The sequence below is a fragment of the Oncorhynchus clarkii genome, chromosome 28 (assembly GCF_045791955.1).
Source record: "Oncorhynchus clarkii lewisi isolate Uvic-CL-2024 chromosome 28, UVic_Ocla_1.0, whole genome shotgun sequence".
NCBI classification, from domain to species: domain Eukaryota; kingdom Metazoa; phylum Chordata; class Actinopteri; order Salmoniformes; family Salmonidae; genus Oncorhynchus; species Oncorhynchus clarkii.
The window spans coordinates 3677723-3695915 of NC_092174.1; the positions used below are offsets into that span (position 1 = coordinate 3677723).

Genomic DNA, 18193 nt, shown 5'->3' on the forward strand with positions numbered 1-18193 from the left:
TTGCATTTCAATTCCTTGAATTCCTTGATCCTTGATCTAGAGTCCAGATACGCAAACATCTTTAACTTAAGAACAATCAGAATCAACTAAAAGCACAGTATACTGTATGTGCTTTGATAATGCTAGACAGTCACACCTAACAATGTGAACCTGACAATTACATAAGAGGCAGCATGTGACCATCCTAATGGCAAAAACAGATTATAGTAACCAGTTGTACAGTCATTGCCTAAATTAAATCAGAATGCTTGATGTTAATCACTACTCCAATCTCCAGACATTCAACGTTCAAAAAGATCTAGAATGAAAGTTTCCCCAAAGATTTTCACTTAAGGAAATCCAATCCCACAGCTTTCGTATATTTAGAATATGGTCCTCCTTATGTATATTTTTTAAAGGATTTTTGTCAGTACAGAGGGAGATGTAGAGAGGGTAGCCGAGATGGGGCTGGGACCTCTGTCTACAGGGAGCATATGTGGTCCGGTATCGGGAGCTTAGACCGCTACACCGGATCCACTACACATGCAGTTATTTTTATTGGCCAGTCTTAAATTTGGATATGGTGAACACCTCTTAACTTCTAGAGAGATTTTGGAAGACAGGTCTATTTTGTTAAATAGACAGCTATATTAACAGTCCAATTCATTGCACAATAGCAGTTGGCTCCAGTTGGCAACCTAGCTAGTCACCATCTGGTTAGGCGTTTCCTTAGTCACAAGGCAATTCTGCTTAGCCTTCTGTGTGAGACTGGCTACCTCATTGATAAGGAGGAAAAACAACATGTTATATGAACATTGAGGACACCTGCACACACACACAACAAAATTGACAATATCTCTCCCCCAGAACAGATACAATTCCCTAACACCTTATCTCACCACTAGTTTAACTGCATGTCCCTCTATCTGACAGAAACAGAGATCAACTAAAAGGAAATCTGATTTTATTATTGTGATTCAGTTAGCCCATTTTCAGGCAATCCCCTAAGTCTGAATGCACCATGATATTATTATGCTGTGTTGAATTCTATTTTTCATCCTAATGGTGGTGCTTAGACTGAATCTCTCAATCTAGGAAATACTCATATTTAGGGCTTTCTATAGCTGTAAAGCCACAATTCATTGTTTCCATTCACATTTCATTATTAAATGTACATTATTCTGTACATCATGACTGTCATTCAGACATATAGGAAAAGTAAATCAGTATAATATACTATTTTAAACAAACAAACGTACGATAGACAGACAAACACAGACACAAGCTAATACCTTGGCTACAATAATGATCATATCAACCGTTTTAAACTAGTGCTTTTTCTGGGAATAATCTTCTGGTCTAGGCATATCTATGGAGACTTGTTGACCCATGGATATACATGGACTTCATCACAAGAGACTGACAGAGAGAAATAAAAGTATCTAGAGTCACATCTCGACTGACAGTCACCTAAGAACTATAGAAGAAATCTTGGGTTGCATCCCAAAAGGCACCATATTCCCTATTTAGTGCACTACTTTGACCAGGGCCCACGTGTAGTGCACTATGCACTGAATAGGGTTCCATTTGGGATGGATGTAAAATGATTAACACATTTTCATTCACGACTTTAACACATTTTCATTCACGACTTTAAAGGATTTATATGTTAAAGCACCTAGAATAGAACAATAACAACAACAATAAAAACATAACACTGCATAATAGTACTGTGGTATATATATATATATATATATATATTTTTTTTTTTTTACAGTACCCGAAACCATTCGTTTTGATTTGTAATTGACCATGGGAAGAGGAGCTACAGCATAAAGACCACAACGTTGGTTTATCTATACGTTTGAATTAGGGTCGTATTAATTAGTGCACATCGTACCAAAACGTTTTGCAACGGAAAACAAAAACAGCGCTTCTTATTGGACAAATCAGGTTAGGCCCCTCTCCATGTTGGCCTATTTCCTTCTGTTTGGTGCCTAGTGAATGTGACCCAGGTGTTGATTTTAATTTACCTGTCCCAGAGAGTTGGTAACTCGTCCTGCAGATCAACATTGAGCTCATCAAACACCTTCTGGGCTTTTTTCAACTCGTCCTCTGCCTGAAGAGACAAATACATAACGAGGGGGGAAATATTAACATCTCTTTCCTGCCATAACCAGCACCTTGAAGATGAACTGCTTTGCACAAGGATCCTCTTTTACACTTGAGACACAGTACTTTACCCGTAGTGTACTGTCGTGATGCTCTTAGAAGACTGCCATAAGAATGACATAACATGACGTACAGTATGTTAACGAACACCCACTTTCAATTATGGTTGGAGACTAAGCTGCTGTTAAACGGCTCTAGTCTGTTGGGTTTACATCACAAAACTATTGGAAAGGTGAACTATTATAGCATATGAGGTATTTTCGTTTTAGTAAAAGAGTTGTGTTTCTCAATCATTCTTCACTACAATGGTAAAGGCGGACAGAATAGCACATTGTTGCATTACTGCACAGGACTTACCTTGGAGACCTTCCGATCACTTCTATTGACCACCGCCTGAATGGTCTCGAGATGGTGCCGTGCACTATCGTAGTCAATTAGCTTTCTGCTTCTTTTCGCCACACGAATCTGACGGTGAGTAATTACCACACAGACCGGTCTTTAACACAATACAGTAGTACACAAAGTCCTTCCCCTAAGCAAAAGTTCCAAGCATAAAGGTGTCACCCGTTCTGAGGTCTGCGTCCCAAATGACACCCTATTCCCTTTATAGTGCACTACTTCTGACCAAGGCCCATTGGGCCCTGGTCAAAAGTAGTGCGCTACATAGGGAATAGGGTGCCATTTGGGATGCACACTGAGCCACAGGGACAAAAGCCTGAAATCTCTCTAAGTCTTTGAGACTGTGAGCATATTACGAATATGCCGGAAGAGATTAACCTAGTCAAACTTCTCACCAATAGCTAATTTATTACAAATAGTGCTGTACTATAAACAATATTGGATAAATAAATGACAAATACATAGCTAGTGTTTCAACATTTATCAATTTGATTGAGTTGGTCAAAGGCAAGAGTCAACTCGTGTAGCCAAGGACTGCTATTAGTTTCTATGACGACAGAGCCCAGGCTAAGCTGTTTTTATGCAGTACACTGTACCTTGAGGTCGGGGAACTGTTGCAGGTACGTGTCCAGTGTGATAAGTGATGAATCAACCAGCTTCTGATGGAAGTCCTCCCATAAGACATCACAGTTCTAAAAGAGAGACACAGAGAAACATTTCAGTTAGCCAGATGCTGAACAAGATGAGAACAGGTAGTTAAGTCATATGGTGTAATATACAGTCTACCTACATTTAAAGGGACTCTTTGAAAGGGACTCTTTCAAATGAAAGTTTTAGACATGATTAGAACACTAAAGTAGTCTAATGTCCAGATGAAACCACATCCCATAACATCGGTTATGTAGATCCAGCCATATGCCTCCACCACAAATGAATAGAAAATATAAATAAACCAGAAAGTTAAGACGGCGCCAATCTTTTCCATTAATTTGGGATTGAGGCATATACAGTTGCTGCGTCTACACAACAGATAGTCTGGAATGTTGACATATCGCAACATTTGTCTACTTTTGAGATCTGAAAACATCTGACAAACTTTAATTTAAGAGTGAAATGTCCCTCAAAAGCAGTATCTTTTATGTATGTAGTATGTATTATGCAAAGGCTCAGTGGTGCATTTAGCTTGCAATAGTGTACATACATATTCAAATATGGTTTCTATTTTTGTCTCATGTTCAGAATCACACACTCAGTGTCCCTGTTTCCACAGACTCCCAGAGGGTTTGTCTTCATGTATGTTGTCGAGCCGCTTTATGGGGTGATATCAGTGCCAATAGATTCAACTCCATCACAGTGATTGTATCCCATCACAGTGATTGTATCCCTATGATAGAGAAAACCATCGGCACAGAGGACTCGGGAGAGAATTACATTTTAATTCGGTTTTTGTTTACAGTGATGAAGGGGGTAAATGAAAAGATGGATGCTAAATACATGATGTTCTTCCTACAACAAGTGTGAGTGAGATTAATTAACATACAGTGCCTTCAGAAAGTCTTCACACCTAGGGCTGTTGCGGTGACCATATTACCGCCACCGCGGTGGTCACGAGTCATGAAGACAGTCAAATTCCACGTGACCGTTTAGTCACGATAATTAGGTTTCTCCAAGCTCTGGTGACGCTGATGGTCAATAGTAGCCTACCAAACGTGCTAACTGCCTGGTACTCAGCACTCTAATGTCCCTTTAATCAGTCTGATATCAATGCAAATGTCATCGAAAATCTAATCAAATACTTCATGAGAGCCCATGAGCTCATGTTGTGCAACATTTCTACAGGCTATGCAATTGAGCGAGAAAACAGTGATGGCCTCTATTAAAAATAGGAGGATCCCATCAGCTTTCTATAGGCTAGGCCTACTATATTTATTTCTCAACTTTCCTTATATTAAGCACATTGCTTATCTATACAACAGGAGTATAGCCTACCTGGCCTGCATGGAAATAAACCATAGGAAAAGAGTACTTCATTTGATATTTAAGTGCAATGTATTTTTCCCCTGGCCCTGTTTCAAGACAGGTGCATGATAATGGTCCATTCTAAATCAAAACAAATTTCACACATATATTATTTACTATATTAAAGACAAGATTAAATCGAGAAGTCTGATGGGTGACAATATTAGACTATGACTTGTGAATTTTATATTATCACTTGTGAATGACGCCCAGCGTAAGGCAAGAAACATCCTTTTTTTCTAAACATTTTTGAATCATAGTCGCACACCTCATTTAGCCTAGCCCATAGGCCTATATGTTTTGATAAGGTTTGTATCACAACTAAAAGTTGCCAAATAACTTCTTAATATTAAGCACATTAATCCGCTTGGGGTGTAAAGCCTAACTGGGATACATGAGCAGTGCGTGAGAGTCAAGCTTGGGGAAAATAATTTCACCATAAAAATGCACCGTTATAATAAAAGCATTACATACATAAACACATTTACGGTCACTTTTGATAATGGTGTTTTCCTGCTAATGGAACATTCATGCTTATAGCCTACTGCCATGTGCACATTGATGCACGTATAATGTGAAGAAATAACCTAATAGTTCATCAACATTTTAAGATAAACGTTCTGATCTGTTGCGTCAGCCACATTGCGTAAAAACTTATGCTATTGGTTATATGCTGCTTATGCTAGTGGTTGTATTATTTGAGATCTATCGCATCCCACAACTGTCCCAGACTATGGCTGTGTTCGAATTCCCAAACTAACATACTGTATGCTACATACTTAACTTGTTATTGCTGCATCCCTTGTTCTCAATTTCCGCCTGAAGACATACCCTAATGTAACTGCCTGTAGCTCAGCCACAGAGGCAAGGATATGCATATTCTTGGTATCATTTGAATGGAAACATTCTGAAGTTTGTGGAAATGTTAATTGAATGTAGGAGAATATAACATAGTAGATCTGGTGGAAGAAAAGAGAAAGAACGAGCATACGTTTTCTGTTTTTTATTGTTGTAGCATCATCTTTCACATGTACTAGAATAGCCACACAGTCAGATAGGATGCTGGAGATAATTTTGATGGATAACACAAGAGGGCAAATGTAGGTGTGCAAAGTTTTAGACTAATAGCTTCAGGAATGGGTGAGCTACATGACATTTAGCATGAAGTCACCCAGGTGTCCCACACAAGTTGCCCAAATGTACCCAAGTGGCTGAATTGGTGAAATGACCTATAACTATATACAACAGTGCAAATAACTACATACAACACATCAAAAAGCAATTCTAACACACAAAAAATATATATAAAAACGTTTTAAAAAATATTAGAAAAAATATATTAAAAAAAAAACAGGGATAGACCCTTTGGAAGTCCTCTACACAATATTTTTCTGCCTATGCCATGTCCCATAGCAGTCTCTTTCTGATGTAAAGAAGAGGCAAACTGAACAAGTGGTGCAGGTGATGGGGGACTTCATGCGACACAGAACACAACAACGCCTCCATGCTGTGCCCTTTTGGCCCTGAGGCACAGTCATGCCTGCAGTAATGAACTGTGGCATATGAACGCCACTGGAGGCAGGAGTAGAGGGGGCAGAGGTAGAGCGGGCAGCTTGGCACCGGGGGCTCCCAGTCGGAGTCGCTATCACTGTGAAAGAAAACATTAAAAAAATATTTTTATTGTATGAGCCTTTTATCATCACATAAAATAAACTGATATGTATTGTATAGAGCAGAGGGAACAGTTACTAAGGTGACTATAGCCAATGTGTACTTTACACATTTCATTGCAAATTGCAAAAAAAATATACATATATATTTTTGCAAAAAAAAAAAATGTATATATTTATATTATTTCATTAGCACTTACCCGTCCAGAAGTACGTCCTGTCCTTGCAGAAACAGCTCTTCAATGTTTGAATCATAGCACTCAAAGATTCCTCAAACAAAAAATCTGTCTCACTTTCCCCATCAACCTCTTCTATAATCTGGTGCAAATCTGTATACTTAGACTTGGACTTTGCTTTTCCTGATTTATTCTCCATGATGTCTTCAATGAAATCGTTGAAAAAAACACTTTCCAAAATACTACTTTCCAAAACACTGCTGTGCGTAACAAGCGTGACTGCAACTGCATTGCTCGTTGTCTTCAAATCAGTTCACTTCAGTCAAAACTCCCCGCAAAAAAAACAATCACGTTTGGCTGTGTTGCAAACATCTAGAGGATTGCAATGAAACCAACTATGACTAGATAAACAATTGTCAATTCAGAGCGGTCAGATTGTCCGTTTGACAATTCAGAGCGTTGTCAGATTGTCCGTTCGTCAATTCAGAGCGTTGTCAGATTGTCCGTTCGTCAATTCAGAGCGTTGTCAGATTGTCCGTTCGTCAATTCAGAGCGTTGTCAGATTGTCCGTTCGTGAACATAACAAGATTCAACAACTGAGACATAAACTGAACAAGTTCCACAGACATGTGACTAACAGAAATTGAATAATGTGTCCCTGAACAAGGTGGGGGGGGGGTCAAAATCAAAAGTAACAGTGTGGCCACCAGCTGCATTAAGTACGGCAGTGCATCTCCTCCTCAGGGACTGCACCAGTTCTTACTGTGAAATGTTACCCCACTCTTCCACCAAGGCACCAGCAAGTTCCTGGACATTTCTGGGGGAAATGGCCCTAGCCCTCACCCTCCGATCCAACAGGTCCCAGAAATGCTCAATGGGATTGACAACCGGGCTCTTCGCTGGCCATGGCAGAACACTGACATTCCTGTCTTCCAGGATATCACGGACAGAACAAGCAGTATGGCATTGTCATGCTGGAGTTTGAGATTGCCTGCAATGACAACAAGCTCAGTCCAATGATGCTGTGACACACTGCCACAGACCATGACGAACCCTCCACCTCCAAATCGATCCCGCTCCAGTGTACAGGCCTCGGCGTAACGCTCATTCCTTCGACAATAAACGTGAATCCGACCATCACCCCTGGTGAGACAAAACCGCGACTCGTCACTTAAGAGCACTTTTTGCCAGTCCTGTCTGGTCCAGCGACGGTGGGTTTGTGCCCCACGATGACGTTTCCGGTGAGGACCTGCCTTACAACAGGCCTACAAACCCTCAGTCCAGCCTCTCTCAGCCTATTGCGGACGGTCTGAGCACTGATGGAGGGATTGTGCGTTCCTGGTGTAACTCGGGCAGTTGTTGTTGCCTTCCTGTACCTGTCCTGCAGGTGTGATGTTCGGATGTACCGATCCTGTGCAGGTGTTGTTACACGTGGTCTGCCACTGCGAGGACGATCAGCTGTTCATCCTGTCTCCCTGTAGTGCTGTATTTAAGTGTCTCACAGTACAGACATTGTAATTTATTGCCCTGGCCACATCTGCAGTCCTCATGCCTCCTTGCAGCATGCCTAAGGCACGTTCACGCAGATGAACAGGGACCCTGGGCATCTGTCTTTTGATGTTTTTCAGAGTCAGTAGAAAGGCCTCTTTAGTGTCCTAAGTTTTCATAACTGTGACCTTATTTGTATGAGTATTTGAACACAGCTTATGTTTGGAATGTATATTTCTCGCACAGAATAGGGCAACTTTTGGACTACGAGGCATACTAGTTTGACATGGGCTAGAGCTTTTGCTTTTTGTTATTTCTACTCAACGGCTGATGAAAAGTCAACGTGAAGAGTTCTTCCAATATCTTCAATATGCACCTCGCAATTGGGGATGCCACTGGGAAAGGGGATCCCGCCGGAAAATTTGAGGCATTAGCATGCGCAAGTCAAATTCTGAATGAGAGACTAATGAAGTGTGTACAACCTGCGCAAAAAAAACAAAGCAGGGCTCAACCCTTTCATGCAACTTTTTTCAAATTATCTTTAGTCACATCATACTGCCTTAGAATGTATTAAAAATCAAAACATATAGCCCAATGTTTGTAGAACAACTAAAGTTACATTACTCTAAACTCTAAATTAAGGATAAAGGAGTACCTGTTTCTTTGTTAACTGCTCAACACAGAATAACCACATGTGCGCATGTATCTTCAAATCGTTTGGAGAAAATGTCCTTTCTATTTAATTCAGCTTTGTTCAATTATATTCTTCATATGGTATTCTAAGCAAATCTTGTCTGCTAAATGAACTAGTGTAGCCCACAGCCATTAGGCATAGCCACATCAGGAACTAACATAAGGACAACTCAGAGTATGCTATTCTGTTATTCTGAAATAGACAACATTTTCTTCATATCATGCTCCTTTAGACCTGTCTAAAATAAAGAATGGCTTTATTGGGAAGGCGTAGGCTCTATTACATGGATTAATTAGACTTTTTCAAATGTACATGTGTGAAAGCCAGGAGATGCTAAATGTGTTTATGTTAATTAACGGTCAATTACCGTGAGACTGACAGTTATTTGCTTGACAATCACCGGCTGACGAAATTTTGTGACCGCCACAACTCAATTCACACCCCTTGTCTTTTTCCATATTGTCGTGTTTCAGCTTAAATTAAAAATGTATTAAATTGAGATTGTGTGTCACTGGCCTGCACACAGTAGCCCATAACGTCAAAGTGGAATTATGTTTTTAGAAATGTTTACAAATAAATGACAAATGAAAAGCTGAAATGTCTTGAGTCAATAAGTATTGTTATTGCACGCCTAATTAAGTTCAGAAGAGAACTTAACAAGTCACATAATCAGTAGCATGGACTCACCCTGTGTGCAATAATAGTGTTCATTAACACCATTTTTTCATGACTACCTCATCTCTGTAACCCAAACATACAATTATATGAAATGTCCCTCAGTCGAGCAGTGAATTTCAAACACAGATTTAACCACAAAGACCAGGGAGATATTCCAATGCCTTGCAAAGACGGGCTCCTACTGGTAGATGGGTAAAAGAAGTAGACAATGAATATCCCTTTGAGCATGGTGAAGTTATTAATTACACTTTGGATGGTGTATCAATACACCCAGTCACTATAAAGATACAGGCGTCCTTCCTAAATCAGTTGCCGGAGAGGAAGAAAACCGCTCAGGGATTTCACCATGAGGTGACAGTGATTTTAAAACAGTTACACAGTTGAATGACGAAAACTGAGGCTGGATCAACATTGTAGTTACTCCACAATACTAAACTAAATGACAGAGTAGAAAGAAGGAAGCCAGCGCCCTGTTTGCAGTAAGGTACTAAAGTAAAACTGCAAAAAATGTGGCAAAGAAATGTACTTTATGTCCTGAATAAAAAGTGCAATGTTTGGGGAAAATCCAACACAATACATCACAAAGTACCACTCTTCATATTTTCAAGCATGGTGGCGGCTGCATAATGTTATGGATATGCTTGTCATCGACAAAGACTAGGGAGTTTTTGGGGATAAAAATAAATGGAATAGAGCTAAGCACTTGCAAAATCCTAGAGGAAAACCTGGTTCAGCCTGCTTTCCAACAGACACTGGAAGACAAATTCACCTGTTAGCAGGACAATAACCCAAAGTATACACTAGAGTTGCTTACCAGGACCATGTTTCGGAGTGGCCTAGTTACAGTTTTGACTTAAATTGGCTTGAAAATCTATGGCAAGACTTGAAAATGACTTCCTAGCAATGATCAATAACCAACTTGACAGAGCTTGAACAATTAAAATAATAATAATGTGTAAATATTGTACAATCCAGGTGTCCAAAGTGCTTAGAGGAATACCCAGAAAGACTCACAGCAGTAATCACTGCCAAAAGTGATTCTAACATGTATTGACTCAGGGGTATGAATACTTACAGTACCAGTCAAAAGTTTGGGCACACCTACTATTTCAAGGGTTTTTCTTTCTTTATTTTTTACTATTTTCTACATTGAAGAATATAGTAACCAAAAAAGACAGAATGCCAAAAGTGTGCAAAGCTGTCATCAAGGCCTTCGAATGGCTACTTTGAAGAATATAAAACCAATTTTGATTTGTTGAACACTTTTTGGGATGCTACATGATTCTGTATGTGTTACTTCAAAGCTGATCTCTTCACAATTATTCTACAATGTAGAAAAAAAAAAAAGGGAAAAACCCTTGAATGAGTAGGTGTCCAAACTTCTGACTGGTACTGTACGTTTTCACTTTGTCATTATGGGGTATTGTATGTAGATGGGTGAGAATAAAAAAAAAATCTATTGAATCCATTTTTAATTCAGGCTGTAACACAACACAATGTGGAATAAGACAAGGGGTATGACTACTTTCTGAAGGCACTGTAATAAAGGCGTTTTAAAAAAAAAAATAGATGCAGGGTGCATGAAAATAGAAAATGGCATCACACACAAACAAATACAGACAATGTACTTTTTATAGTCCAACTTTACTGCCAAACCCCATAGACTGGGCAGAGGTCCAAAACATTGTCATACTTGTTGACCAGTCTTGAAACAAGTCTTGAAACAAGACGCAACACGTTTCAGACCCTATTTTGGGGTGCCCTAAAATAAAATACATATTGGGAACACTCTCGTCCTTCATCTCATAACAGACTCCTTGTATTAAAGGAAGAGTGAGTGTTTTTTTTTTGCTTGATAATATACAATCTAGGACGTGAACATTCAACAAGTGCGATCAAACTGTAGAATCCAATCCAAAGCCAGCCATGCCTTTTCAAAAAACACAAATGCAAGAGGCATTTGATATGCAAACTCGACTAGCCTGTACCCCCGCACATTGACTCTGTACCGGTACCCCCTGTATATAGCGCATGTGACAAATACACATTCATTTCAACTCAATGATAGAGACAGATGCTTTGAACATGAGCCTTGGTTGACACCTTCATCGATCTTGTTTTTTGTTCAAGTCACCCTTCAATTTCAGAGCTTTTATCAGCAACACAATGCATTATGCTCTGTACTTCATTTGACTGTGGCATATGTTCTCTGTTAAAGGGATAGTTTAGCCAAACTTGGTTTGGGTCAAATTCCTCTTACCTTGAGTTGCCTCTAGGCCAGTAGTGGCAGCATCCACAGTAATCCATTGTTTACTTTTCCACAGCCAGGAGTTAGCATGATTAGCATTGTACAAAAAAAATGAATGTAATCCATGGTACCGATGTTTACAAAGCTTCATTCCAAGATAAAAATTATTTTAAAAACACTCGTCTATGTTCGACAATTGGTGGAGTTTGCAGGGATTTTTTTAACCTGCATATTTGTGAAATAGTCACTGGAAGTGTGTTACTCAAAACTGTAACCGTTTCCTCATGTAGTCTCACAGCCACATCTGTTTCTGTTGATTGCTGTAATATGAACAATAAAGTTATATTGAGTTATATTGTATTCCATTGGGCCCTCAGACGTGGATCGATTATCAGCTGTGAACAAATTCACTGGTGACTTGATGGAACTATCAGAGAATTTCAATTTGGCTAAGAGGAATTTGACCGAAAGATAAATTCTATTTAAATTCTGTTTTAGTTAAACAATCATTACTTTCATTGACTAGATCATAACTCCCCACATCTCAGAGAACATTAGTGTATTAAAGTGGAACTGACAGCTTTTAAACTACTTTGCAGATATGAAACAAACAGACAATCATAACATATCAGATTCACAGTTTATGCTGCAAAACCAACTTCACAAGAGGTTTTAAAAATAGGTTATATTTGACTCAACGTTCCATGATGTACACTAAGCCATTGTTGGTAGAATAGATGGATGCAGTTCAATGCATGATTCATATGATTCACCAATACATTTCTTGGTTGTAATAATGGCTGGACTGGTCTTTGTATTTCGTATTTATTAAGGATTCCCATTAGCTGCTGCCAAGGAATATCTACAATACAAAATCCATGTGATTGTCTGTGTAGAGTGCGTGTGTTATGTGTATATGTGTGTCTGTGCCTGTGTGTGTGTGTCTCGTCACAGTCCCTGCTGTTCTATAAGTTGTATTTGTATCTGTTATTTAAAATCTGATTCTACTACTTGCATCAGCTACCTGATGTGGAATAGAGCTCCATGTAGTCATGGCTCTTTGTAGTACTGTGCACCTCCAATGGTCTGATCTGGACTTGGGGATTGTGAAGAGACCTTTGGTGACATGTCTTGTGGGGTATGTATGGGTGTCTGAGCTGTGTGCTAGTAGTTTAAACAGCAGCTCGGTGCATTCAGCATGTCAATACTTCTTGCAAAAACAAGTAGTGATGAATTTAATCTCACCTCCACATTGAGCCATGAGAGATTGACATGCATATTATTAATGTTAGCTCTCTGTGTACATCCAAGGGCCAGCCGTGCTGCCCTGTTCTGAGCCAATTGTAATTTTCTTCAGTCCCTCTTTGTGGTACCTGACCACATGACTCGACAGTAGTCCAGTTGCGACCAAACTAGGGCTGTAGGACCTGCCTAGTTGATCGTGTTGTTAAGAAGGCAGAGCAGTGCTTAATTATGGACAGACTTCTCCCCATCTTAGCTACTGTTGCATCAACATGTTTGTACTATGACAGTTTACAATCCAGGTACATTGTATGCTGCCTCCATCCATTCACGATGCACTGTTTCAGTTTCAATTACTCAATATAAAAATGTAGAAAATGGACAACTGTAAATAAGTCTGTGAATGTCAATACTAGCAAGGGCAATGACCCAAGTCAGTCATAACGTGGCTAAAAGGCTAGTGCACGTGTCAAATACAAGGCCTGCGGGTCAAATAGAACACACAAGTCAGTATACTGTAAATGAGTCAACAGTTGAGTCCTCTGCTTCATGAAATCACAGCCTGATGCGCTCACGTCAGTGAATTTAGTTCAATTGCGCTGCTTCGTGTGTCCTTACAGCGCTCAGCGGAGGGACAGTTTACAGACACACGCCACAGTTCTAGCTAGGCTACTAAAATGTTGCAGTCTGGCTTCAGTTTTTAAAGCTTGACAATGAATAACTAAAAAACAACACCTGCCTGCAACAACACACCATGCAAAGGATATGTAGGCATATTGCAGCAACATTTGAGCAATAGCCCGGCTACTCAACTATAATATATTTTGAGTTCACCATATAGCAATGCTGCATTCAACCGCACTGGTGCAGTGCAAAAAAAATGAAAACCGTGTTTTAAGTTTAAATGTTACAACAACCATTTAGCTACATTTTTGTTATTTGGAGTTATAAAATACTTTTTGATTAGGGTCGCAGCATACACTACATGACTCAAAGTATGTGGACACCTGCTTGTCGTCAAACATCTCATTCCAAAATTATGGGCATGAATAAGGAGTTGGTCCCCACTTTGCTGCTATAACAGCCTCCACTCTTCTGGGAAAGCTTTCCAGTATATGTTGGAACATTGCTACGAGGACTTGCTTCCATTCAGCCACAAGAGCATTAGTGAGATCGGGCACTGATGTCTGGCAATTAGACCTGGCTCGCAGTCGGTGTTCTAATTCATCCCAAAGTTGTTCGATGGGGTTGAAGTCAGGGCTCTGTGCAGGCCAGTCAAGTTCTTCCATACCGATCTCGACAAACCTTTTCTGTATTTAGCTCGCTTTGTACATGGGGGCATTGTCATGCTGAAACAGGAAAGGGCCTTCCCCAAACTGTTGCCACAAAGTTGGAAGCACAGAATTATCTAGAATGTCATTGTATGCTGTAGTGTTAAGATTTCCCTTCACTGGAACTAAGGGGCCTAGCCCGATCCATGAAAAACAGGCCCAGACCATTATTCCTCCTCCACCAAACTTTACAGTTGGCACTATGCATTCGGGCAGGTTCGTCTGTCAGACTGCCAGGTGGTGAAGTGTGATTCATCACTTCTGACAACACGTTTCCACGGCTACAGAGTGGCGGCAAGCTTTACACCACTCCAGCTGATGCTTGGCATTGCACATAGTGATCATAGGCTTGCGTGTGGCTGTTCAGCTATGGAAACCCATTTAATGAAGCTCCCAACGAACAGTTATTGTGCCAACGATGCTTCCAGAGGCAGTTTGGAACTCGGTAGTGAGAGTTGCAACCGAGGACAGACAATTTTAACGAGCTACTCGCTTCAGCACTCAGCGGTCCCATTCTGTGAGCGTGTGGCCTACCACTTTGCGGCTGAACCGTTGTTGCTCCTAGACGTTTCCACTTCACAATAACAGCACTTAGTTAATTGTGGCAGCTCTTGAAGGGCAGCAATTTGACGAACTGACTTGTTGGAAAGGTGGCATCCTATGACGGTGCCTCACTGATGGGCTCAGTGACTTTCAACAAGGCCATTTTACTGCCAATGCTTGTCTATGGAGATTGCATGGCTGTGTGCTGAATTTCATACAACGGTCAGCAACGGCTGTGGCTGAAATAACCAAATCCATTCATTTGAAGGGGTATCCATACTTGTGTATATACTGTGTAGTGTATTATGTACATCTGCATGCATAGCACAAAAGTTCGAACAAATATTAAGTATCTCTGCTTTGTTTTAATATGTTCAAATGCTACGTACAGCATCCTATGTACAAAAGTGGGCATTAAAAAGGGCCATTCATTTTCTAAAAAAACAATTGGCAGTTTGGGTCGTTATCTAGCTAGCTAACTAGCTAGCTGTTGCGAGGATGTGATGCCATTGGAGGAGTGGGTGAGTGACTTGACTTTTTCCCCTCGTATTGTTTTTCAGTGGCTACAGTAGTTAGAAATGCAGGTGTCATTAGGTTAGCTAGCAAGAAATGTGAATCGCTTTGCAAGCTAGCTATGCTGAACTTGAAAGACTTATCCACAGTTAGCATATCTCTTAGTTGTCAATCAAATGTATTTGGCATTGATCAAATGGGCGGGTAGGCAGGCACGTTCCCATTCGGTTGTCAAAACATAGGTTGGGACAAGCATGCATTGGCAGGCAAGCTGCAGAAGGACGGGCAGGCTACTTACTATTCCCTATCGTTTCAGTGCAATTCTGATGGCCAACAAGCTTAAAGTTTGAAAGGGTTTATCTAATGTTCCCTCGTTAGAGTTTAGCTTATCTCACTCTGTCTAGCTTTAGTTGATCTTGTTGTTGTCGATTTGCATAGGCAATTGAGGGAGAGACAGCCTACCTTGTCAAGGTTGTTTGATCAATAGGACTGAAGTTCCCAAATGTAAGAGGACTCCCGTGGTGTTTACATTTTAGCAGAAATACATTCAAGTGGCTTTTGGAAAATGCGTTCTAATGATCTAAAGTCGCGCTGTTGCTATTGCCTGTAAACACCCAGTCCAGTTCAAAGTGAATGATGGCAAATGGCTTATTTGCATATAGGCCTACTGTAGCTATGGTGCACTGGTCTGCGCAGACTCCGGTCCTGGACAAGACAGATGTTTTTATTATTTCTTGCAGTGTCTATTTATTATCCAAACGCATGGCCGTTTTCCCACTGTATACTGCTATAGAATGTTCACATTCCAAAACATTCTATGAATTTACGAAAATGACCATATGTAAGTGCTCGTTCTTCCTGTGGGTGTATATGATTTTAATACTATTTCATGTTGCTAAAACACTGTCAGTTCCACTTTAAATATTGCAGAAATTCATTCAGTTGGTATCATATCTCTTTACTGCTTTCAATAAAGCCAAATATCTTTAAAACTGCTGGTTTTATTTGATTCCAAAACGATCATTTATTCCTCCCATGATCAATATTGATGGATATTGTCGGGGTGCTATTATCCTCTTGACTTGACTCAGTTCAGGAAATGGGTCAGTGTCTAGTATGCTCTATGTATGCTGTTTATGTACACCACCGTTCAAAAGTTTGGGGTCACTTAGAAATGTCCTTGTTTTCCATGAAAACATACATGAAATGAGTTGCAAAATGAATACGAAATATATTCAAGACGTTGACAAGGTTATAAATAATGATTTTTAATTGAAATAATTATTGTGTCCCTCAAAGAATCCTCCATTTGCAGCAATTACAGCCTTGCAGACCTTTGTTATTCTAGTTGTCAATTTGTTGAGATAATCTCAAGATTTCACCCCATGCTTCCTGAAGCAAGTTGGATTGGCTTGATGGGCACTTCTTACGTACCATAGGGTCAAGCTGCTCCCACAACAGCTCAATAGGGTTGAGATCTGGTGACTGTGCCGGCCACTCCATTATAGACAGAATACCAGCTGACTGCTTCTTCCCTAAATAGTTCCTGCATAGTCTGGAGCTGTGCTTTGGGTCATTGTCCTGTTGTAGGAGGAAATTGGATCCAACTACCACAGGGTATGGCATGATGTTGCCTTCCTTCTTCAAGATCCCTTTTACCCTGTACAAATCTCCCACTTTACCACCCCCAGACCATCACATTGCCCCCTCCATGCTTGACAGATGGCGTCAAGCACTCCTACAGCATTTTTTCTGCATCTCACGAAAGATCTTTGTGATCCGAACACCTCAAACTTATATTGTCCATAACACTTTTTTCCAATCTTCCTCTGTCCGTTGTCTGTTCTTTTGTCCATCTTAATCTTTTATTTTTATTGGCCAGGCTGAGATATGGCTTTTTTTTGCAACTCTGCCTAGAAGGCCAGCATCCCGGAGCCTCTTCACTGTTGACGTTGAGACTGATGTTTTGCGGGCACTATTTAATGAAGCTGCCAGTTGACGGCACTAATGTACTTGTCCTCTTGCTCAGTTGTGCACCGGGGCATCCCACTCCTCTGTCTATTCTGGTTAAAGCCAATTTGCGCTGTTCTGTGACGTGAGTACAACACAGCGTTGTACGAGATTTTCAGTTTCTTGGCAATTTCTCGCGTGTAATAGCCTTAATTTCTCAGAACAAGAATAGCCTGATGAGTTTCAGAAGAAAATCCTTTGTTTCTGGCCATTTTGAGCCTGTAATCGAACCCACAAATGCTGATGCTCCAGAAACTCAACTAGTCTAAAGAAGGCCAGTTTTATTGATTCTTTAAAATCAGGACAACAGATTTCTGCTGTGCTAACATAATTGCAAAAAGGTTTTCTAGTGATCAATTAGCCTTTACAATTATAAACTTGGATTAGCTAACACAACGTGCCGTTGGAACACAGGAGTGATGGTTGCTGATAATGGGCCTCTGTACGCCTACGTAGATATTCCATTAAAAAAAATCTGCCATTTCCAGCTACAATAGTCATTTACAACATTAACCATGTCTACACTGTATTTCTGAACAATTTGATGTTATTTTAATGGACAAAAAATGTTGTTTTCTTTCAAAAACATTTCTAAGTGACCCCAAACATTTGAACGGTAGCGTATGTTCTGTGTATTTATTTATAGGGCATAATGCACATGAATCAATATTACAATAATGCAACAACCATGTAAATGTGCTGGGGTTTGGCCAAAAGATCATTTGCACCCGTAGTCCCAAGGCATCTAAGGACAATTACACAACCACAATACAAATACTCACTAAAACAATACAACATACCAATAATATATAATATATAATTCAAACAAAAACAACAACACTATCATCAACTGTCATTTTACATAGAGGAACCACAGATAACTCATGTGTACAGGTTTGGATAGATTTTAGCCATGCTTTCAATTCAAATTTAAACCTAACTTTGGATAATCCAAACTTAACAACCTTCTTCAGATGTTTCTTAAATGTCAAGTTCGAGTCCAAAATTACACCAAGATACCTGAAGTTAGA

At 40.0% G+C, this 18193-nt stretch overlaps 1 protein-coding gene across 11 annotated transcripts in view; it reads right to left on the reverse strand.

The window, feature by feature from the left end:
* The window catches only part of LOC139387434 (amphiphysin), a 138506-nt gene that overhangs the window by 62789 nt on the left and 57524 nt on the right, over positions 1-18193 (reverse strand). For all 11 annotated transcript variants that reach the window (XM_071133596.1, XM_071133606.1, XM_071133600.1 and 8 more), the window contains exons 5-7: positions 3147-3242; positions 2509-2616; positions 2013-2098 (exon numbers count right to left, since the gene is read on the reverse strand). In XM_071133596.1, the coding sequence (XP_070989697.1) occupies positions 2013-2098; positions 2509-2616; positions 3147-3242 (290 nt within the window). The remainder of the gene's footprint in view (positions 1-2012; positions 2099-2508; positions 2617-3146; positions 3243-18193) is intronic.